The sequence below is a fragment of the Xenopus tropicalis genome, chromosome 8, assembly GCF_000004195.4.
Source record: "Xenopus tropicalis strain Nigerian chromosome 8, UCB_Xtro_10.0, whole genome shotgun sequence".
Classification (NCBI taxonomy): domain Eukaryota; kingdom Metazoa; phylum Chordata; class Amphibia; order Anura; family Pipidae; genus Xenopus; species Xenopus tropicalis.
Window position 1 is genome coordinate 59720716 of NC_030684.2, and position 23433 is coordinate 59744148.

At 38.7% G+C, this 23433-nt stretch overlaps 3 protein-coding genes and 1 non-coding gene across 4 annotated transcripts; 3 read left to right on the plus strand and 1 right to left on the minus strand.

The window, feature by feature from the left end:
* Window positions 1-2887: 2887 nt before the first annotated feature.
* ndufa1 (NADH:ubiquinone oxidoreductase subunit A1) lies at window positions 2888-5831 on the minus strand. The gene is made up of 3 exons (NM_001171667.1): window positions 5691-5831; window positions 3951-4040; window positions 2888-3008 (listed from the first exon to the last, which is right to left on the minus strand). Exons 1-3 carry the CDS (start codon window positions 5790-5792, stop codon window positions 2988-2990), a joined length of 213 nt encoding a protein of 70 aa, NP_001165138.1. The 5' UTR covers window positions 5793-5831; the 3' UTR covers window positions 2888-2987.
* Window positions 5832-5976: 145 nt separating this feature from the next.
* Window positions 5977-15151, plus strand: upf3b (UPF3B, regulator of nonsense mediated mRNA decay). Its single transcript, XM_002940284.5, has 10 exons — window positions 5977-6358; window positions 6792-6898; window positions 7819-7925; window positions 8575-8673; window positions 9220-9330; window positions 9568-9611; window positions 10330-10518; window positions 11296-11441; window positions 12103-12568; window positions 14316-15151. The coding sequence occupies exons 1-10, from the start codon at window positions 6245-6247 to the stop codon at window positions 14457-14459; spliced, it is 1527 nt and encodes a 508-aa protein (XP_002940330.1). The 5' UTR covers window positions 5977-6244; the 3' UTR covers window positions 14460-15151.
* A 2648-nt stretch (window positions 15152-17799) lies between these two features.
* On the plus strand, window positions 17800-21870 carry rpl39 (ribosomal protein L39). Its single transcript, NM_001171664.1, has 3 exons — window positions 17800-17819; window positions 19082-19185; window positions 21696-21870. The coding sequence occupies exons 1-3, from the start codon at window positions 17817-17819 to the stop codon at window positions 21742-21744; spliced, it is 156 nt and encodes a 51-aa protein (NP_001165135.1). The 5' UTR covers window positions 17800-17816; the 3' UTR covers window positions 21745-21870.
* Window positions 20800-20928, plus strand: LOC116407406. The gene has a single exon (XR_004220312.1). It is a non-coding gene; the product is annotated as a small nucleolar RNA SNORA69 (small nucleolar RNA).
* Window positions 21871-23433: the final 1563 nt, after the last annotated feature.

The following is a 23433-nucleotide window of genomic DNA, read 5'->3' on the forward strand; positions in this document are numbered from 1 at the left end:
GGCCGCCAGCACCACATGGGGCAGTTGTGTTATTTAGCGTGCTTGCACATAATGAGTTAGACTCCCCACTCGCTCATTATTCACATGCATATAACGTAGGAGCAATGGATGCGACTCACCTGCCTACGTCACACGCATGCACATAACCATCGAGTTGTGCCACTTGTTCATTATGCGAGTGCCACAAAATGGCTGCCTAAACCAGGAGCTCCCTCCCTGTGCAGGAAGCCTAGCACTGTAGGGTGGGGGAAACAATTTTAGGGATATAGGTGCCCTTTAAGCAGGACCTGGCAATCAGAGCTCTTCCCTGCAGATCATGTTTGTGCAAGTAACGCTGCTCTATGGAATATTGCAACAACCACTCCTGTGTCAGCCAAACCTTCCTGCAGCTCTTTTGCGGTCATATTAGGGTGTCCCCTTACCTTTCTGTCCAGTTTGGGGTTCAGCCAGGATTTGGCTGAAACTATGTGCCTGGCCGGACCGAATCCTTAAAATTACATGACTTTTTGTCATACAGAGAAGTTGAAAATACGTGCCCGGTTCTCTTTAACCCTTATATAGGCAAATTTGCATATGCAAATTAGAAGCCAGATTCGGTTGGGTATTTGTTCGAATCTTTTACGAAGGATTCAGGGTTCGGCCAGCTCCCAGAATAGTGGATTCGGTGTATCCCTACTTTCTGCCATGCACTAATGCAGCTCCTGTTGGAAGTGTTCCAGATTCAGATCTTTCCTTGACTTCCACAGTTCCCCTTAACTGCCATTTTTGATGACATTATGGACAACAGTGAATTGAAAGGAATATTTCTAAAGCCTTCCCCTGCTTTACAGTCATCAATTAACTATTTCAGATCTCACTCAATTGCTAAGAGATGCTCGTGGTTGTTGAGTAACAGCCCATAGTTTCGAGTGTCAGAGATTTTATGAAACTGCCCTTCTCAACAGGCCTAATGTGGCAAAAACAGTGTTTGCCACCGGACAAATGGAATGGTGTCCAACCTTTTTAAAAAGTTAAACAAAATGTAATGTAAAGGGGTTGTTTACCTTCAGGCAGGGCTGCCATCAGAAATCACAGGGCCCCTCACAACAAAATTTTCTAGGCCCCCCCACCCATCAGTACAAAGGACACACAGATTTTTGTAGCCAGGGCCCCCCTAAAACATTGGTGGCCAGGGGTTAAGGTTTGCATTGGTGCCAGGGACCGCCTAAAACATTACAAGCCAGCCCAGGGCCAACAAAAACATTGGTGGTCCGCCCCCAGTGTCCTCATACTATGGCCCACTCCCCGCTGCTTCCTCCTGTTCCGCCCCAGCGTCCTCCTGCTTCCTTTGACTCCCCATACGTCTTCTGGCTCCCTCCTCTGGGTTCCCGCTGCATCCGCCTGCTCTGTCCTCCCTTTTATAAGGTTGTGCCCTGTGCGTACTGACGTTACACGTATGCACGGGCGTGACCAATTGGATTACCTGACCACCAATGACAGGTCCGTGTTTAAAGGGGGCCTCAAGCCAAAAAACTGTATCACAGCTCGGCCCCCTTTTAAGTGAGAATCGACCTGGCCCAGGATGACTGTCCCCCCTGTTGGTGGCCCTGCCTTCAGTTTTTAGTATGTTATAGAACAGTGGTCCCCAACCTTTTTTGCACCACGGACCAGTTTCAAGCAAGGCAATTTTTCCAAGGACCGGGGTTGTGGTTGGAGGGTTGACACAGCCAATGCATAGTATATAATTGAATTATTACATATATGATGTAAATGTAATTATTATAGCACTTTATTTTATTATTATTATATTATAAAATATAATACAGCTCATCATAATGCAAACTCAGTGGGGGACCTGAGCTTGTTTCCCTGCAACTAGATGCGCCCAGCACCCTTGTTTTTCTTACTCCCACCTAAGGGTTGACATCCTCTGATGCTTAGTATGGCATTCAGTAGAAAGCTTCCAGGGCTTCACATTGCTGTTGTCATGGCTGTGTAACACATTGAAGAATTGAGATATCAGGTATTTAGGACCAGAGGTGGCCCAGTTCAGCACAGCCCACGGCCCGGCACTGGTCCCCGGCCCGGTGGTTGGGGACCCCTGTTATAGAATATTCTATTGTTAGCAAGTTTTCAATTGGTCTTCATTTACAGTTCACATTTACAGATTTTAAGTTATTTGCCTTCCTCTTCTGACTCTTTTGAGCTTTCAAATGGAGGTCACTGACCCCAGCAGCCAAAAAACTGTTGCTCTGTAAAGCTACAATTGTATTGTTAATTTTTATTACTTTCTATTTAAGCCCTCCTCTATTTATATTCCTGTCTCTTTTTCAAACCACTGCCTGGTTGATAGGTTAAATGTGGCCCTGGCAACCAGTTTGCTGCTGAAATTCCAAACTGGATAGCTGCTGAACAAAAAGCTAGATAACTCAAAACCCGAAAATAAAAAATGAAAACCGACTGCAAATAGAAAAGGATTATTTCCTATGATAACAGGTCTCCTTTAATATAGTGTGGTTTTTCAAAACAAAATAGTGCCAGATAACTGAAGTAAAAATGTAATACATAGAAATATCACAGCAACCAGTGTGGCAGCTTCCAAAAAAGACACACTTAGGACAAATTATGTGTGATCTCCTGTGTGTTCTGTTTGATGTATTCCCATGTTTAAAAGATGGCCAAGAAGACTTTTTTTTAAAAACTATAATGTAGTTTCATTCTCACCAAACTGATCCTGTTAATTTTGTTGGCAAGAGGAAAGGCAAAAGATGAGTGTACCAGGAGGTAAGCTGCAGGAAAGAATGGGAGACTATATCCTCTTGTGTACAACAGTCTTCTTCTTGCCATTAACAATTCCAGCTGCTGCTGAAGTCTTCAGAAATGTGTAATATAAGGAGAAGCAAAGGTATGCATACTCAAAAAATTATTCATATTTATTTTATTAAATTAAGTGAAGAGAAACAGTAACATTTTTGCCCACACAGCTTCTTTATTAAATTTTTAACAGTTTAATCGATATTTTCCAAGCCCTGCAAAGAAAAACCAAAAGGGATGTTATCAGGAGTAAAAGTAGGCACAGTTATTAAATTAGACTTTTATTAGCACTATACATTAAGGAAACATGTAGGCATTATCATTAGCTGCCGATATGGTCCTTTTGAATGTAGTTGGCAGCTTATCTGCCTGTGTATAGGGCCCTCTGACAGGCCTGTCCAACTAATATCTGGCAGAAAATTGGCCACATATTGAGCAAGTTTGAAATTCTGTTGGGACAATGAACACATTTGCTGTTGTTGTCAGGGCTGTGGAGTCGGAGTCGAGGAGTCGGAGGCAATTTTGGGTACCTGGAGTCGGCAAAAAATTAACCGACTCCGACTCCTACTAAATTTAAATGGGAATAAAAAAAATAAAGCAAGTTTAAATGTCCCAATTCACAAACAGTAATAATTAATTACTTCTCTTTCTTATGAATAAAGCCCAATGCACACAGTGCATAAACGAACACGTTGAGTGACCATGAAGCATGCTTTTCATTGACTGTATGAATGTATAAAATACATTAGCATATTAAAAACAGAGGAGTTGGAGTCGGAAGTATCAGAAACTGAGGAGTCTAACAATTTATCTACTGACTCCACAGCCCTGGTTGTTGTCACCCGATTGGTCGGCCTGAGGGCCGAACAATCAGATCAACCCTATATCAACCACCTCAAGGCTGAAATATGAGAGAAAGAGTTGATTATTTGGTGACCTTGCCAAACAAGCACATCGTTTAGCGCATGGCCAGCTTTAGTTAACCAATAAATGTATCACCATTAAACCAATTTTGTTATGTTTCACTTCAAACGTTTTACCCTACAGCTTTTTGACTGGCTAATATGGCACATCACCTCTTGAAGGTGCAACATCTGCTCCGAAGAAACTGCTGTAATGGTCATAACAAATGATTAGAAGCTACCTGTTCCACTTACCTTTGATTTGTAATACAATTTTTCCCCAGAAACTCTTTTATCTCTCTCCATGAGATACCACTGATATGGAAAGCGAGCAATTCTCTTCTCCTGTAAAGAAGAAACCCTCTGTGAATATATGACTTTGTTAAAATAAGAAGGAAGGGTTAATAACTGAGGGGTACCAAATGTTAGATACCCCTAGTGATTTCACATGTGCAACAGTGTAAGAAGCAGAACTTTAAAAAAAAAAAAAAAACTTTTTTTTTTTTTTTTTTTTAAACTCTACTACTTGTGTGCCTGCCCTCGCTCAAAGGAAATAAGACAGAAGCGAGGAAAAGAACTGGCCCTAGGTATCAGGTAAGTGATTACAATGACTAGGGGGTGCCATACATTTTGCACCCCCCCAGTGATTAGCCCTTCCCTACTACTTTAAGATGTGAAAGTACAGCTAGGTTGTACAATAACCATATCACCTATTTAGCAAACATTTGCATTTTCAATAGAGAGTGAATATGTAAGAAAGATCAGGTTAAAGAAGAAAATTGTTGGCTTTTCCTATACTTAAAAGGCAAGTTAACACCCACCCATGTAATACAGTAATAATACAAACAGTGGAACTAACATTGCAATACATAAATATACACAGTAACAATGATTAAGTGGTACATTTATTTGGTACATTAAGTAGTACAGAGGATGGGCAAGACTAGAATACAGAAGATGAATAAGGTGAATGATTGGGAAAAGACAGAGCAGATTACAAGTAAAGAATATAAGAGAAGAGTGGTGCAAAGAACTGGGCCAGTAATAGAAAAAATATAAAGCTTACATGAAATATGCAAGTGCAGAGGGATTTGGGGCACATTCTGGATATTCTGCTTCACAGAGAAACTACTTCTAGTTAATGCCTGGGTGAATAAACTGCTCCCTTAAAGGACTGTAGAAATAGATGGTACCTACAATGCTATTTGATTTTGCAAGCCTTGTTGGTAATATTATTGTAAGAAAGATGTTTGTTTAAAAAAAGGAAAACTTTTCCTTAACTTGTTGGTGCAATATAAATAAATAACGACGTCTGGATATAATGGGAAGAGTAGAAGGGAAGGCGATAGTCAGAAGAACATAAGGGAAGAATGTTACAGGTGCAAAATATCAGGGGAGACAGACATGCAGGAAATGAATGCAGGAGTGACACATATAGTGGGAGGGTTTAGACCAGAGATCTCCAACCAGTGGCTCAGGGGCAACATGTTGCTCCCAGTGGCCTCAAAGCAGATGATTATTTTTGAATTTCTGGCTTTTGGGCAAGTTTTGGTTGCATAAAAACCAAGTATACTGCCAAACAGGGATTTCTGTAGGCTGCCAGTCCCCATAGGGGCTACCAAATAGCCAATAACAGCCCTTATTTGGCACCCTAGGTACATGTTTTATGCTTGTGTTGCTCCCCAAGTCTTTTTACATTTGAATGTTGCTCCCAGGTAAAAAGGGCTGGGGATCCCTGGCTTAGACGGAGGTGAAGGGTGAAAGAATAAGTAGCTATGGCTGGAGCATAAAGTTACAGGGGAGGCTGGGAGTATAAATGTTGACAAGGAAAACGAACAAAATCGCAACTTGTCTGTATACAAAAAACATAAATAAAAATGCTAAGTATCAATAACACATGCTAGATGTTACTAAAAAACACATTAACACCTAACTTGGCAATGGGGATCAAGCTACGTTATCTATCTATGGGACCCGTAGGTTAAAGTACAATACCTTGCCCCCGTTAGTCCATCGATGGATCCATGTGGTAGCCAAGCCCGGCACCATTAGACAGGCGGTCATGATAGCGTAACCGGGGAGGATTTCGTACCACATCCTGAGGCTCCAGTATCTCCGCTGCGCGACAAGCCTAAGGGAGCAGCTCAGGGTCACCCGGCCACTCTGCACTGCGCACCTTACTCTTATCACGTCAGGGGACAGCGACGAATATGGTAGCCATCTTTAAGGCTGGCAAACTGTTGTATTTTTTGGACGTTTAAACATTATTTTTCAAGGAAAGCGTCTCCGGATGTTGCTACAACAAAGCTTTACGTACATTAGAGGCCTTAATCAAATTTCTACAACAACTGTAGAATCACAAGAATGATACTTTATATGAAGTTGGGGTTATTCCCCGCGTAAGATGGCTACGGTTCTTGTGCCGCTGCAGATCACGTGATCGTGACTGCATCCTATCATACGGAGGGAACCCAGTTTGCTAGAGAGGGAAAAGATCGTAAGAGTCAGTTCTGGGCGGAAAATAATTCTTCTCAACCTCCCTTAGAGCTATGAAGGAGGACAAGGAGAATACCAAACCCAAGGAGAGAAAAGGGGAACAAGAAGCCGGGGAGGAAGGGGAGAAGTCAGAGAAGCTGAAGGAAAAGAAAGAAGTTCTGAGTAAGGTGCGCTGGATTTGGGCCTTGCCTGTACCACATGGGCGTGTTTACTTGACGCTGCAAATGCGAACTTGCCCATCTATTTCCATATGTCTGTCACTAAGTGATTAGCAATCAGATTCAAACGTTATGCATGGTCACAAACAGCTACTAATTAGCCTTTTCCACCCGCATACTGTTAGTACATTAGACTAGACGTTAACGTGTTTGTATCATTTCAGATAATGAATGTAGTGCTGGCATATATTACAGCTTTAAAAAATATTGTGTTATCTTGTTAGCCAATAAAACACACATGCGGAACCCACACGTACGTATATTAGTGTTTATAAGTGTTTGTAATTTACTTGCATAAAGTAGCATCTTTCTTTTAATCTGTATAGTGGCAAACTTGCACAATTAATATTTTCCATGCCCTTTAAATCCTCCTGTTCTGTAGGTGGTCATTCGTCGCTTGCCTCCTAGTCTAACCAAAGAGCAACTGGAGGAGCACCTTCAGCCTTTGCCGGACCATGACTATTTTGAGTTTTTTTCCAACGACTCTAGGTAATTCACTTGTGCATTTAAATAGTCATTTTAGTTTGTATTTGCTTTAATTCAAAGATAATCTTTAAAGAGCAGCTGTCAATATTTTAGAGCCATGATGTAGGGCTATTATATTTACTATATATGAAACATGTGGAGTACAGAGTGTTGTATATATTTGTTTATGATGCAGATGTACAGGATAAAGTAAGCATTGCCACTTTCTGCCATGGATGTACAACAGCAGCAAGCCAAGCAATGTAATACACAAGAATAAATAAATTCTGCTTTAAATTCTGTTATGAACTTTTGTTTTTCTTGGCTTTATGTTTAAAATAATAAAATATACATTTAAAAGAATAAATAAATTCTATTGGGTTTTGTAAAATGAATTTAAATCATGAAAGCTGGGGAAATAGCTTACTTGCACTAAACATACTTATTTGATTTGTACATAAGTGATAATGACAGCTTGCTTGACTCAGCATCCACAGTGCCAGAGGAACAGCATTATTTAATGATTATAATAGATGGCACTGGTATTTTAGTGTCTCAAGGTACATCCTCATGTAGGCTGGATTTTCTCTTCTTGCCACCCCAGGGTGCTTTTTGTTATTATGCCAATCTCCATAGCAGCATAGACACACATGATGTAAATTCTCACATTATGTCTCTGTAACAATAATTAAACCCCCTGGTGTTCAAAAGGTAGATTATAGGCTGTTACCATTAGATTACAACAGGAGGTCGGATTAGGATAATTATATCTGATAATTATACTTCTGACTCCCATTTGGGCATTATAGACTTTTTGCCACTTTGGAAACAAACTTGTTGGCATCTACTGGTCAATAATCTTCTTTCTGGGCACCGATAATTCAACTGTTTAAATCCTTAATCTGTGTCTCTTTAATTATACCTTTTTTATGCTCTTTCTTTAGTTTGTTTCCTCACATGTTCTCAAGGGCATACATAAACTTCAAAAGTCAAGATGACATTGTGTTATTTAGAGATCGTTTTGATGGATATGTGTTTATTGATCACAGAGGTGAGGCCATTACTTGTTTCATAATAATGGGTAGTGATCAGTTGTCAAAAGCAAAGACTAATCAAGTATGTTTCTGGGATTGGTTACTAATTTACACTTTCTGGTTGGTAAGGCATTACTTAAGAAATTGAGATGTGGCCTTTTGTATTTGTTATGCAGTTATACTAAATGATCTTTGAATTATTAATATTAACAAGTATTTATACACTACCAGAATAAATATATATATATATATATATATATATATATACAGCAGCGTAAAAAGTGGGCGCCAAGCACCTCCTCCCTTCGGATTTGGCAGCTCTTGAGTGAATATTTAAATGAGCAGCTGGGAGGGGGGTTCTAGACTATAGAGGAAGCAGACCCTACAGTCCCTGCCCCTCTGTCCCCCGGGCCCCACTGCAACCTCAGGGTCTGCTTCCTCCACTGGGTGTACATTATGTACAAATACTGACCAAGAGCACCTTGCTTATTAGAGCTTAAAATTTAAAAGAATCATCTAGGCTAATTAGCATACTTTTTTCTGCTAGATGTAGCCGAATTTGTAACTGCAGTTCTGTCAAGGGAAGAAACAGTTGTATAGCATATAAATTCTTTAAATTAGATATTTTTCTAGATAACTTGAATGTTAACTATGTTTGAATGTCAGGTCAGGAATATCCTGCTATTGTGGAATTTGCTCCTTTTCAAAAAGTTGCAAAAAAGAAAAGCAAGAAAAAGGATTCAAAAATTGGAACCATTGAGGATGGTAAGTTATTCTTTATGCAACAACTTTACAGAACTTAAAGGGCTTGTTTGCTTTTAAGTATGACATAGATATTGATATTCTGAGACAATTCACAGTTAGTTTTGATATTTTGTTTTTTGTGTTTTTTTTAATTTAGCTTTTTGTTCAGCAGTACTCTTATTTGGAATTTACTTAGCAACCAGGCAGTGGTTTGAACAAGATACTGGAATATGAATAGGAGAGAGACTAAATACAAACATAAGTAATACATAGCAGCATAAATAATAAAGTTGTAAGCTCACAGAGCAAGAGTTTTTAGCTTCTGGCAAATTATTAAATTATTTGATTACACCAATATACATGCGCACTGTGTTGGGTCCAATTTGGGTATAACTCCTAAGGGAAAACAAAAAATTGTTAATTTGTGGGAATAACAATATTATGTTGTCAGTTCATCCAAAAATTGCCAATGAACTTAAATATTCTGCTGTGCTGTGGTTGTTTTAAAATATGTTTTAATATCTGCTGATCTAATAAGGTTTTATTTTCCCTTTTGTGTATGTTAAGATCCAGAATACAAAAAGTTTCTTGACTCTTACACTTTGGATGAAGAGAAACTAACATCAACTCCAGAGACATTGCTAGAAGAAATAGAGGCAAAGAATAAAGAAATGATAGGTAAAATGACAATATATTGTGCAAGCCTAGAAGTCCTGGTTTCTGACCAAATTGGGCCTATTTTCAATATGTATCCTTCTGAATATTACTTGAAACATTGAGCTTGACCTTACAAAAACTAAACAAGAATGGACATGTATGTAGTTTGGTGTCCAATTTTGTGTATTTTGCATTTTGAATTGCGTCCTTAAATATCGATTCTTGATAGAAAATGTATATTTCTTTTTTTTTTTCTAGCAAAGAAGACTACACCTCTGTTAAGTTTCTTAAAAAACAGACAGGTATACCTTTTCTATGGGATTTTATTTGCTGTAGCTATAAATAACTATAAATGTGCTCAGAGCAGAGCTATAGTGTAAGGATGCACAAGGCACCTGACCATCATCATTCACCCACAATTTTTGTTCTCCCAGACCATTACCATAGTCTCCCTCACTAGTTTCCCTCTTTGATCCTTGTTCCGGCCCTGTATTTATCCCATGTTTGTGTAGACATCCTGACTTAGTAATTTATATCTAGGTATTAAATGCAACTTTAACTTGTTTCATGTGCTTCAGCTCACCAGGCTCTCACTTAGAACTATGTAAACATTCTTGTATCTCAAAGTACTTTGCTTATCCTTTGATTTATCTTGTTTTCCATTAAATCACTTTTTGTTACTTTACTGTATCTGCAGTACTTGTGGACTATACCTGACCAGACCATACTTTGGTCTAGGAGCATACATACATTTTTGAATAGAAAGAGAATTAACATCACCAAATTAAAGGCATAGTTTACAAGCAATAATGCATAAAATAATGCTTGCTTGGGTTCACCGCCACTGAAGGAGCATGGAAGTTTGAGCTTACAGTATTAAAACAAAATTTAGGCTTAGAGGCATGTAGTGCAGTGAGATTTTGTTAAGGATGCCATGTTGTAAGTGACTTGTTAGAAATTGGTATTATGGTGGCTGATGGTTTTAATGCCTTTTTTCCCCATACTGCTGTCTTCTTCCAGAGACTTAGAGATGAAAAACGTGAAGAAAGGAGAAGGCGAGAACTGGAACGAAAAAGACTGCGAGAAGAAGAAAGGAGAAAGTGGAAAGAGGATGAAAGAAGAAAAAAGAAAGAAGCAGAAAAGCAAAAGAAATATGAAAAACCTTCAGAGAAAGAGCTGGAACAGTCAAAGGATGAGCCAAAAATTAAGGTATTACTGCCCTCAAAATAGTAAAAAAATAAAACTTTTAGGCTTATAGGTATCTGCTGACAAAACTTTGAAATTTGGCATATAAACGCTGTAACCAAAATAATTGAAATTAATTGTAGCAATGAAGTCACTGTGTAGAACATGACATTTCAAATTACTTCTTTGGGAAACAAAGAATCCACTCAAGCCTTGATGACATTTGTAAGCAAGACTTAAAAGTGAATTTCTCTCTCATTTTGAGAACACTGGCTTAAGGGGGGTCCTATATAAAAAAGTGTTACTAAGAGCTGTCCTTGGATCTTGTCATATGAAGGTGGCTTGATATGCCCAATATGATATAACATTTTCCCATACTTTGCCAAGTAACAAAGTACAGGTATAGGACCCGTTATCCAGAATGCTCAGGACCTAGGGTGTTCCGGATAAGGAATAGTTTGGATCTTCATACCTTAAGTCTACTAAAAAATCAATAAAACATTAATTAAACCCAATAGGATATTTTTGCTTGTACTGCTTTATTACTACAGAGAAAAAGGAAATCAGTTGTGAAATTCTGAATTATTTGATTAAAATAGGGATGGGCTTTCCGTAATTTAGAGCTTTCTGGATAATGGGCTTCCAGATAAGGGATCCCATACCTGTACATGAATAGCACTTGAGTGGCTACTGTTCCTTGTGCAGAAAACAGTTACATAATCAGAAATGGTTTCTTAATTAAACTTATGCAGTAATTTTGCACATTCTCAAGTACATGAAACCCATTTTTATTTGGTACAGCTTCTTAAAAAACCTGAGAAAGAAGAAGAGAGAGATACAGACAAAAAGTTTAAGACAAGAAAATTTGAAAAAGAGAATATTAAGGAAGACCGATGCGCTACAGGAAAGAAATCGGATGGTGAAGTCGGGGAGGAGAAAACAAAAAAGTATTTAGGATTCTTTTGCTTAAGTAAAATTTGGGTAATTTTTTTTCTTTACAGGAGGAGTAGTTCTACAGTGCCTCCCTTTTAATCTTTACTTCTTTATAAATCTGCTATTTATTGTGCTATACATCCCTATAATACAGAAATCTATTGTGAATGTAGTTCCAAGACTGGCCTGTAACTTAGCATTCTGTTTGTACTTTTTTATTAAGATCCAATTGTTTTGTGCTTGTATCCTTTCACTGGGAGGTTGAATGCTACTGCAAAAGATGCACTAAGAAATGGCAGTCATAAAAAATAACATCCTCTGGCCAGGAACTTGTTGCCAAGACCAGCTAGTAAAGTGGAAGCTACTTTAGTATATAATCTAGAGCAGGGATCCCCAATGTTTTTTAACTTGCGAGGCAAACTTAGATGTAAAAAAGTGTTGGCGAGCCACACAAGCATGAAAAAAGTTCCTTGAGGATGCAAAATAAGGGCTGTAAATTGCTATTTGGTAGTCCCAACAGGCAACAAATCTATCTGTGTGCCATAGGCTTAAGTATGTATGTATATATGTCAGGGCTTTGCTGGGATCTCCAATAACATTTTTGGGGATTTAGATTAAATAAGAATATATCATTGCAGTAAATCTTTTAAAATGTTACCTGCCTTTTCATTTTAGGGTTGAAGTGGAATATGTAAAGGATTACAGGGATAAAGATTACAGAGATAAAGACTACCGGGAAAAAGATTATAGAGAGAAAGATTATAGGGATAAGGACTACAGAGACAAAGACTATCGCGATAAGGAATACAGAGACAAAGATTACAGAGATAAGGAATACAGAGACAAAGACTATCGTGAAAAGGACTACAGGGATAAGGAATACGACAGAGAGAGGCGACAAAGAGATAAGGAGAAATCAAGATATCATGAGGATGATCGCCGTAAGCCTAGAGATCGATACGAGAAAGACAGGTGTTTCAGGCGGAGAGAAGAGGACTATAGGAAGGAACGGGATTTGGTAAAAGAGAAAACAAGAAAGCAAGACGTGACAGAGAGTCCTCAGAGCACAGATAAATCTGAGAGAATAGCTCGTGAGGAGAAGAAGGAAGATAGTGCCAAAAGGGATCGAATCAGAAACAAGGTATGTTTTCGGTAAATTTGTTATGTTAATACAGATATTCCTATATCAAAAAATATTGCTTTTATTTTTTTTTTCTTCCATCACACAAAATATCAGTTTGTTATATTATGCTGTATATTTATTCTTACATGCTACTTTTTAAAAAAATATATTTTTGTTAGGGACCATCACCCTTTAATGTCTAAATGAAACCTGCCCAACTGCTTGTTGATCCAGAGGAAGGCAAAAACCCATTCTGAAGCCTCTCCAATTTACCTCATAGGGTTAAGGTTCAAAAATTCCTTCCTGACTCTGGGATGGCAGTTGGACCAGTCCCTGGATCAACTCGTACTAAGAGCTATCTCCTATAACCCTGTATTCCCTCACTTGCTTCTTAAAGCTTTCTAATGTTTCTGCCAGGGAGCAGATTCCACAATTTCACAGCTCTCACTGTAAGAATAACCTTTTCAAACCTTAAGATGGAACCTCCTTTCTTGTAATCTAAATGGATGCCCTTATGTCTGCTGTAAAGATCTACTGGTAAATAAAGAATTAGAGAGATTATTATAAGATTCCCTTATATATTTATATATTTTTATACATAATTATCATATCTTCCCTTAAGCCTCTCTGTAATTGAAAAGTAAAGGCATTGCAGTTAAAGGAGTGACATAAAAATAAGTGACATGTATTTTAAGAAACCACAACCAGGTAAATTGAGACAGAAGTCAAGGCACCTAATAGAAGTATTTAAATTGATATTCTCCAAGAAGTACCTGAGATAATTATTGCTTGAGCTAATGAATGAATAGATTTATTCATATTAAATTTCTAAACTTGGCTTACATAAGCCCCTTCCATATTGTAACCTAGTGCTCCAAATATATGCCAGTATTGTTTGCATGGTTTGCATTTGTTTTTCAAATGTAAGATCTCTGGGAAGTGGTATTGTGTTTTATTGCAAATTTGTCTTCCTGTCATTTGCTTTTCCTATCCCTTGGCGTAATGCATTTTACACATAGGGCCAGACTTATATTGCTTGAGCAATAATAAAGGAAGCCCCGTGTGAGGCACCCAAAAGCTGTTGAACTAATGAGGTATTTTTGTCTGAAACCCTGCGAGAGATCCTAAACTCATGTGGTGGTGCCTTTCCCAAAGGTTAGAGCAATCGTAAATGTGCCCCATAATGTCCACATTGTCTGCACTTTGTATTATTTTTGGGAGCAGTTGATGTTTATGTATTATGTAAAGTTACATTGAACACAGTAGACTGGATAGGGCTTTCTTTAAACAAGAATTTTATGGAAACTAGGACATCTATATAATTAATATACATTTTTGTTTTTGGGGACTTTTGGGTTTAGAGAGCTTAAAGGGGCAATTCAACTTAAAATTAATGTTTAGATTCACCTAGACAGTGTTATTCTGAGAGGATATTAAATTTGGTCCTGCCACTCTTCATCCAAAAATGTAAACTGCTATGCTCACGGTGCCTTCAAAAGCCTTGTTGCTAGGGTTGGACTTTGAAAACTACATTGTTTTAAATTTAAGCTTAGGAGCTGAAATGTTAATTTCAAGGTTAACTTTTCACTTTCTATCTAAATAAATCTTACCCTTTGCAGACTCTTATCTAATGTAGTCTTTAAATTCTGTGAATTTATTTTTGTCTTGGATTTTATAAACCATCTGGTTCCTTTACAGTTTTTGTAAATAACATTTCTACTTTTACTGAGCTTTTTTAACATTTTATTTTATTTTGCTTGTGTAGGATCGGCCTGCAATGCAGTTATACCAGCCTGGAGCTAGAAGCAGGAGCCGGCTAACACAGTGTGATGAAAGCCCAGCCAAGACAGGAGAGCAAAATGCAGAGAAAAAAGTTGGTGACAACAATAAGGTGAAAGAAGGAGAGTAGAGAGCTAGATGATGGTGTCCTGCCCAGCGTAATAACCAAAGAAAACAAATTCAGCAATCCAAAGTGCCTTCAGAGAGAAGGAGTCTGAAGCAGGCAGGAGAAGTGTCCAGAGGTGTCCTCGTGGTACATGTGGGTGACGGCAAACCCACAGAGGTTGGCTCAGAATCAAGGATTGGGTCTATTTGGACTGTTCACAAATATACAGCCTTTTGTGCTCTAGTGGACATGGTGGGGGGAAAAAGTTGAAATCTCAAGTTTACAATCTCAGTGTCTTGTGGCCTTATTGAAACACAAGCCCTCCGTTCCTGTGTTGGCAGAGGTTTATGACAGCAGAATATTTTGAAATGTCGTGGTCAGCTCTGGTACATGGGCTGATTAGGTAGAACTAACCCAGTATTTCAGTTCTGCAGTGTATGTGTTACCTAAGATTTTGCTTGTTCTTTATTACATTGCATTGGATGTTCTGAAGAGAATATAATCTGCTCTAATATGCTGTAATGACAGAAAAGCTCTGTAGTTTTGTTTATCTTAATTATTTTCATACAAATCTTTATTACTTACAGTATGAAAAGTCTGCTTTGATGCTATCAAACTGTGGACTGCTTATTTTATCAGAATGTCTGAATCACACTATTATCTTCTTAAAAGTAACTTTTTTTTCTAGGAAAATAAAAGGAGAATTTAAAACTGGAGATTTTTGTATCTACTTATTTCTCAGCTGTTATGAAAACAACAATTGTTGGCCATCTTAAAGGTGAAACTGGCAAATCCCCAATCTGTCAGACTGTCTGATTGCAATTCATCACTGCAGAGAGCTTTTCCACTGCTCCAGGTCCAATGATGCTGACATATACAGCACCATAGCTGGCACCTTTTAGTGCAAGTGGTGATGTTATACAGTTGTGTGCGGCTGTTTCCCGATAGACAGTTTGGTGTTCCAACTAATGGGTGTGATTTAAGAGGGGGGAGGGTCAATATACTTTTGGTCACATAATGTACATGTATAGGGTTATAGCTGACTAAAGAGAGAACAGGTCAGCTCATTAGCAGCTGTGTAAATGTGGTTAAAAAGAATCCTGGAGTTTGTGCCCTGTTAGGCAAACAGGGCATTATGCTGGGGGCATAGGGCATGGCTTGTAGTGGGATGCAAATTGTAGGTAACGTAATGGGGAGATTATTAGAAGATGTAGATGGTGCAAAACTGATTATGAATTACATTGTGTTGTACCTGGGTTAAGCTGACCACACAAAAAGATCTACTTGTCAGGCAACAAACAAGTCGATTCTTGAACCATTTGTCCACCTGGATGTGGGGTTCAGGCCAACAATAGGATTATATTAAGGGCCCATGCAGAGGTGAAAACCGTTTACATTCTAAGGATTATCAGATGATGCAGACCTGTCAGTGCTGGCAGATGAAATCCTGCAGGTGCCTGCTAGAGAACAGCAAGGACCAGGAAACTGCAAACAAAAACAATATGACTTATCATGTAATACTTGCCCATCCTTCTGGAAAAAACTTACACTGGAACGCAGGTAAGGGGTGTGGATAGAGGGGGATGAGCAGGACACAGAAACAGTAAATCGGGGGCAGGGAGAATAAGGACATGTTATGCAAGTATTGTTAAGGGAGTCCAGCATTTTGAGCAGTCACCCATTGGCACCTCTACTCAAGTTTGCACCCATGAGTTAAGAACCTGTTTCCTAAACCCTGACATGTGTTTCCCTGCTAGCCCTAAGCTAGTGCGCAGACACCTGTGGCTCAAATCTCTAATTCAGTCCTATTTCTAGCAACTTTGAAATTGGTCTTTTTTTTTTTTTTTTATAGTTTTTGAATTATTTGCCTTCCTCTTCTGCCTCTTTCTAGTTTTTCAGATGGGGGTCTCCAATCAAAATCTATTGCTCTGCGAGACTGCAGTTTTGTTATTGCTACTTTGTATTGCTTATTTTTCTATTTGGTCCCTCTCCTATTCATCTTCTATTCTCTCATAGAAACCACTGCTTGGTTTATAAGCTGAGATGCTGAGTAAAAACCTAAATAACTGTGAAACCATTAAAAATAAAAAATGAAGACTGGTTGCAAATTGTCAATGTCTACATCATACTTAAAATTTATCAAAGTGTGAACTACCCCTTTAAAGGCTTTGGTGTAATATGGTGTATAGCGGCAAGAGCACATTTGGCAGCAAGATAAAAATAAAACCCATACAATTTTCTGGATAATAATGAGTAATACATACCGTATATGTACAAGATACTGCTCAGCAAAAAAGAACCATTTTAAGAGGTCTGGGGTGTATGGCTGGCAAATGGGGTGTACACACAGCTGAATCACACGTATCAGGCAGGAATGCACTCTGTCTAGCAAGGGACTTGTAAAAGGGTAAGGTATACATCAAGTGCTTATTTACTTTAAATGACTAATTATTGTGTGCTGTATGTTTAAACTGAAATAAATTACCCAATTAAAAACAAAAGAGAACACACTTTCACTTCTTAGGGGTCAAAAATGTAACAATAAATAAAGTATCACATTAAAGACAAAAACTGATACAATACGTGTCCATCAATAAATACAAAGTGCATATTTCATAAAAAACATCATAAATAAAAACTTCATTTAATCCCTGAGGGGAGAGAGAATTTAATTTTTCAATGCACACTGCTTCCCTCCTTAATAAATGTTGACTAAAATTACCACCCCTGGGTAAAAAGACTTTATTGCCCATCTCATTTGTGCAACAGTGTGCTTAGCATAATAAAATTATTAGCTACTGATATTTCTTGTACATACTTCTTTTTATAGCTAGTAGCATTTTCTTTTTCTTTCTCTGGATTATAATCTCATATATTATACATATACATATATCATACATATATACTTTTTTGATACCATTTGTCCTATAGTTTTGCCCTGTCTATAAGAAAACAGCAGGACCTCTCTAAATTGTCTATAAATCTATAATGCAAAGTAAATGCAGGAAAAGGTGACTTACCGTGCTAGCCAGTCAAAATGTTTACAGGGTAACCCTTTTGAAATAAAAAAAAATAACAAAATTGGTATAAAGGTTATACCTTTATTGGCTATCACCTTTATACCACTTTTGTTATTTTTTATTTCAAAAGGGTTACCCTGTAAACATAATGCAAAGTAAGTGGTGTGCCGAAGGTATTGTTTTCTGTGCGGATATTAGGCGAACGCCACTAGGTTCCAGCAGGGGGCGCTGCGTTCTTTTAGATTCGGAATTATACTGTTTTCCCGCTCTCTATGATTCCAAGCCCGTAACCTTTGCCCTCCCACTTCCTTCTCTCTCTTTCTCAGCGGCCATAGTGGTGCTAGGGTTGCAGCCGTTCACCATGGTGAGTGGATCCGAAGCCATCCTCCCGTGCTGGATACATAGTGACTGGCCGGTGGGCGCCCGTGTGCTGGTTACACTCTGCCGTCCTTGCCCGTGTGGCTATTATGCGCACAGCTGCCGTATTGGGGAGGCTCGGGCAGAGAGACTGTATGGAAGTTTGCCGGTGTCCGTAACGCTAATAGTATACGGGTAGTACCAGCGAGCCCTGTAATAGTAGCTACACTGAGCCTATAGCGTTACCTGTCCCTGACAGTGCGACTGAGTTGGTGGCTCCCGGTGTAACGCTACAGGGGACAACCGTTTTGCTCATCCTCCTACGTTTGTTATGTGTCCCTGTTGGGCTGCTGCTGTTATGGGCAGGGTGGATGCATTTGGGGGCAGCCAATACGCACGGTCATTGCTTAAGAAATAGCATTTTCCTGATTTGATCAGCTGTTTGCATGCATTTAGGAAGCTAGGATCGCTGTCTACTTTCTAGTTTGGTCATATTTACGCTTCTGGTTTGTGTTTATAACTTTAATTATTGTGCAGCCCCTAATTTGGAATTTTAAGGTCTTACCTGTCTTGGCAACTGGGTAGTGGTTTGACAGTCAAGAATGTAAGATGGATTGGAGAGGGGCTATTCAGAACAGCAGTAAGTAAGACTATGAGCGAGTGGGTAGTTGTATGTATAACTTTATTTATAAAGTGCCACAAGGGTATGCAGCGCTGTACAGTCTTATAAAATACAAAATTACACACAGGGAGGACAAGTGTTATAATAAATACAATATATAAATGCACAGGCAGTAAGTGCCATGTGATATGAGACACAGCAGGTAGGAGGTCCCTGCCCCATAGAGCTTACAGTCTAAGTGGTTGGGTAACATACAGACACAAATTGGAAGGTAAAAGTGCACCAGGTATGGGCATTTACCCTCTAAGCGCAGAAAAGACAAATCATTCAAAAACAAAATAGCCCAGTTAAAAATATTAACTTTTAGTAAGTTATAGACTGACTGTTAACTGGGCTTTTTTGTTTTTGAATGATTTGTCTTTCATAAAGCAGTTAAAGTACCTACTGGCTCATAATCTTATTGTTCTGAATAGTCCCTCTGCAATCTATCTTGCATAACACATCCCATTTAATTTTTTTTGTCATTGTTTATATATCTTGAAGCCGGTTGTATTGCTGCCAGTTAATAGCAAAGCTTGTTTCTGTGCAGTATAGTTTCTAGTGGGTAAAACCTATGGACTTACACCATAAATATTCTATCTTTCCAGTCATCCCACAAGACATTCAAGATTAAGCGGTTTCTTGCCAAGAAGCAGAAACAGAACAGACCTATCCCACAGTGGATCCGCATGAAAACAGGCAACAAGATCAGGTAAGTGTCTTGTATATTTCAGGTGTGTATCTGTGTATGATGTGTTTGGCACCACTGCTTGAAATATGCAGGGAATTGAAGTGCTGTCCTGGGCTCTGTATGCACATATAGTAATGTGTGTGCCTTGTTTTTAATGTAGGGTTAGGTGATACCTTTTATTGGCTAAGTAAAAATTGCAAGCTTTTGAGATAGTATTATCTATCTTGCGATTTGTACTTGCCTTTTATTGGCTAAGTATCACCTAACCCTACATTTTCTGCAGTTTTTCAATGGCTAACACGGTACAACACCATGTTTATGAGGAACTTAGTTTGCTTACAGTAACAGCTGACCGGGCCTGCCTACGCTGCTAGTAAGTACTGTATAAAGTGTCAACTCTTTCCATAGCACTGTACAGTAGACATACTACTACAAATGTATAGTGGGGTATGGGTATAGTGTCCATATAAAAATATGTAATCAATTCTGGAAAGATGTTTAAAATTACTTGCTGTTAAAGGTATTACAAATGTCCTTTGCTATTCTTTGAACTGCAGGTCCAGACAGTATGTACCACTGACAGTGCTTTCCTCTAGCCAAAACTAAATTTCTCATCCGATTCACACTTCTGTCAATTTCCTTAACAGTTTTGCACAGAACTTAAAAAATTGAATGTCTGTACCAACAGAGATTTAATATTAAACGGAGTGCTATTAAGCACTCTTGCAGTTTACACTTTTTCTTTGACGATTCAGCTGTTGGTATGAAATTCCTTCAATTAGCACCACATATTTTCCTACATATCTTGCAATCTTTAAAATAAATACATGTAAGTTGCAAGAGTGCTTAACATAGCACTCGGTTTTGCATTCATTTATTTAAAAGGTTTATATTTTCCAAAGGATGTGTTGTAGAGCTGATGCTTGGTCCCCCTATCCTCGTGTGCTCTAGTCATGTGTACATGGATAAAACCATGGAAGAGATAAATACAATAGTTGTGTTAATCAGACTAAGGGGCTGATTTACTAACCCACGAATCCGACCCGAATTGGAAAAGTTCCGACTTGAAAACGAACATTTTGCGACTTTTTCGTATGTTTTGCGATTTTTTTCGGATTCTGTACGAATTTTTCGGATCCAATACGATTTTTGCGTAAAAACGCGAGTTTTTCGTATCCATTACGAAAGTTGCGTAAAAAGTTGCGCATTTTGCGTAGCGTTAAAACTTACGCGAAAAGTTGCGCATTTTTCGCGTAAGTTTTAACGCTACGCAAAATGCGCAACTTTTTACGCAACTTTCGTAATGGATAGGAAAACTCGCGTTTTTACGCAAAAATCGTATTGGATCCGAAAAATTCGTAAAGAATCCGAAAAAATCGCAAGACATACGAAAAAATCGCAAAGTACCGATCATTACGAAAAAAACGCAATCGGACTCCATTCGACCCGTTCGTGGGTAAGTAAATCAGCCCCTAAATGTAAAGCTTGAAAGACAGATGCTTAATAAAGCTCAATAAGTTATTTCTAATTTAGGTGGCTTATGGTTGTGCTATCGCTTGATAACTTTGGTGTCGCATGAAAGGATGTTTTATGGAAGTTATGTATTAGAAAACTTCTTTGGTGTATCAAAAACCCAAAGCAGGTTGCAATTACAGTTCTTCATTCTGTGGAGTTGCTGTCATTATCCTGCTGAGAATAAAGATGTCAGACTGAATGGTTTCACCTTAACATGGGGGAAATTGTTGCTTCTTGACATTGACAACTAATTGCATGGGTCTATTCTCTTTTATACTAATGTATACTGTATGTGACACATTTCATGCTTTAATCTTATTTGGCTCTGATGCCATTGCTACTGAGTAGCAGCAAGTAGCAGAGTAATGATTTTGGTTCCTTCAATGCAGGGTTTTTTTTTTGTTTTTTTTAAGGGTGGAATTGCTTATTTGCCCATTGGTTGGCAACTACTGAGTTAGCCGCCAATTATCTATGTTTGGACTCAAACTCTAGATGTGATCCACAGTTGACAAAATATGTGCAGGGTCCCAGAAGTATGTGTAAAAGTGGTAGTTCACCTCTAACTTTTAGTATGACATAGACATTGATATTCTGAGACTATTAGAAACTATTTTTAATTTTTTTTGTGGTTTTTCAGTTATTTTGCTTTTTGCTCAGCAGCTCTCCTGTTTGGTTGCGGGGTCTTGTTTAGCTTAGCAACCAATCTGTGGTTTGAATGAGACTGAAATATGAATAGGAGAAGGACTAATAAAAAAAAATATAAGGAATAAAGTAAGAAAAGTTTTCTGGCTGCTGGGGTCAGTGTCCCCCATTTGAAAGCTGGAAAGATGCATCCTTGCCAAATGAGCACATATCCGGTACACTGCAGGCTAAACTTTTAGATTTGTTTATATGCTCTCTAAGATTATGCGTAATAATTTTGCTTCTCAGCAGCTCTTTATCACAGTGGTAATAGCAAAATTCTTTAGCCACAATACAACTTATTGTTACCCATAATGATTTCTCTCTTCCCACAGATATAACTCAAAGAGGAGACACTGGAGAAGGACCAAGCTTGGCCTGTAAGCTGTAGTGAAGCAAGGATGGCTGAGAGTCGATGGGTTCCTTATGAAAACCTTCATTTGTCACTCGAGTCATTGTTACGTGGCAGTTTCTGCTGTATCTATTTGGAAATAAAAAATGTCATCTGTTCTCAGTCTTATTGCATTTATGTATAGAAAGGTTCTGTTCTATGCCCTTGTTAGGTGCTGTTTCCCTGGCAGTATGCTGCAGAAGGCGTACTGTAATGTGCACTTAATACTGTAATGCAGGCTTAAATTAAAAATTAAGGACCTACGAATTCTAAAACCACGTCAAGGATGCTTCCTTATTATTCAGTCGTACCTACTGACTTGGGTATTGAAATAGTGCATCACCACCTTACTACTAATCCAAATGGGCTCTAATGTTGCCCTCTGCATGTGTGTATGGCAAAGTATGAACGGTCACATTTTAGCACAATTTTGACAATACATACCAGTTTGAGGAGATTCATTGATGATTTCTTTATTTTGTGGACTGGCACTCGGCAACAATTTAAACATATGGTTAACATCCTTAATACTTTTTCCAGCACCATTAGATAGAGGAGGAACAGATTACATTTTTTTAATGCATTACTCATTAAACAGGCAAATTACATTACCGTGACTATGTACAAGAAACCTTCCGATCGTCATACATTATTATGTAGATCAGGAGTACATAACTTTTTTTTTTTTACTCGTGAAGTACATGTAAATATAAAAAGCATGAAAAATTCCTTGGAGGTTCCCAGAAAGGGCTGTGATTGGTTATTTGGTTGCTGTGACCAGGCTACTAAACTCCAGAAAATACCCTTCCATAGACAATACTGAGAATTGCCTCTGCATAAACAGACAATTAACTGTAAATGATCAGCATTGGTTTTTTTTAGTAGCCATAACAAGTAGCTGCTACTAGTTTCTCTGTGTCTTCACCCTTAAGGTCCCCATTCACTAAGATCCGCTCGCTTGGCGGTGTCGACTGGATCCGGTCCAAGGGACCGATATCGGCAGCTGGAATCGGCCCGTGTATGGGGACCTTTAGGGCAGTGGCAAATGTGGAGATTAGTTACCCACGATAAATCTTCACTATTGTGGGTGGCTAATCTTCCAGACATGCCATCCCACCGGCAAGAATGTAAATTGCTGGGTTGGTATACGAATTGCTTTGGTCACCTGAAGTTGCCTCGCAAGGAAACTTAAGGCAACTTCAGAAAATTGAAGCAACATGTATGCCATCCCACCGCCGATTTACATTCTTGCCAATGGGATGGCATATTGGGGAGATTAGTCCCCCGCAATAGTGAAGCTTTATCGCGGGCGACTAATCTCCCTGTGTGCCACTGCCCTTCCATTAGACCTCTGTGGCACTTACTGAGGGGATTCAGTGCAATTTAACTGGCTACTAGGCATGTGTAAGCCTGCTCTTTTTGCCCACTGCGGTGCCAGTAGTAGTTGCTGTTGCATGTCTCTGGCAACACTTTACCACTGGCTCCTGCACAAACCCATCATTCTTTTACATAGTTATATAGTTACATTGGGCTGAAAAAAGACCAGAGTCCAAGTTTAACCCATCCTGTGCTGGGTTTACTTGGAAGGGTTGAACTAGATGGACTCCATCTAAAATACTCCATCTAAAACTTGTTGAGAACAAATAGAAGTCAATGGCAGATGTCGCTTTCATTTCCTGGAA

Excerpts from the sequence above, each read along its gene's own strand:
- rpl39 (NM_001171664.1), top strand. Across the intron at positions 19,186-21,695 it reads AAAACAGGCAACAAGATCAG|ATATAACTCAAAGAGGAGAC; the intron begins GTAAGTGTCTTG and ends CTCTTCCCACAG.
- ndufa1 (NM_001171667.1), bottom strand. The coding sequence starts at position 5,792 with ATGTGGTACGAAATCCTCCCCGGTTACGCTATCATGACCGCCTGTCTA. Across the intron at positions 4,041-5,690 it reads GATGGACTAACGGGGGCAAG|GAGAAGAGAATTGCTCGCTT; the intron begins GTATTGTACTTT and ends TCTTCTTTACAG. Across the intron at positions 3,009-3,950 it reads AATTGTATTACAAATCAAAG|GGCTTGGAAAATATCGATTA; the intron begins GTAAGTGGAACA and ends TTTTCTTTGCAG.
- upf3b (XM_002940284.5), top strand. The coding sequence starts at position 6,245 with ATGAAGGAGGACAAGGAGAATACCAAACCCAAGGAGAGAAAAGGGGAA. Across the intron at positions 6,359-6,791 it reads AGAAAGAAGTTCTGAGTAAG|GTGGTCATTCGTCGCTTGCC; the intron begins GTGCGCTGGATT and ends CCTGTTCTGTAG. Across the intron at positions 10,519-11,295 it reads AGGATGAGCCAAAAATTAAG|CTTCTTAAAAAACCTGAGAA; the intron begins GTATTACTGCCC and ends TATTTGGTACAG.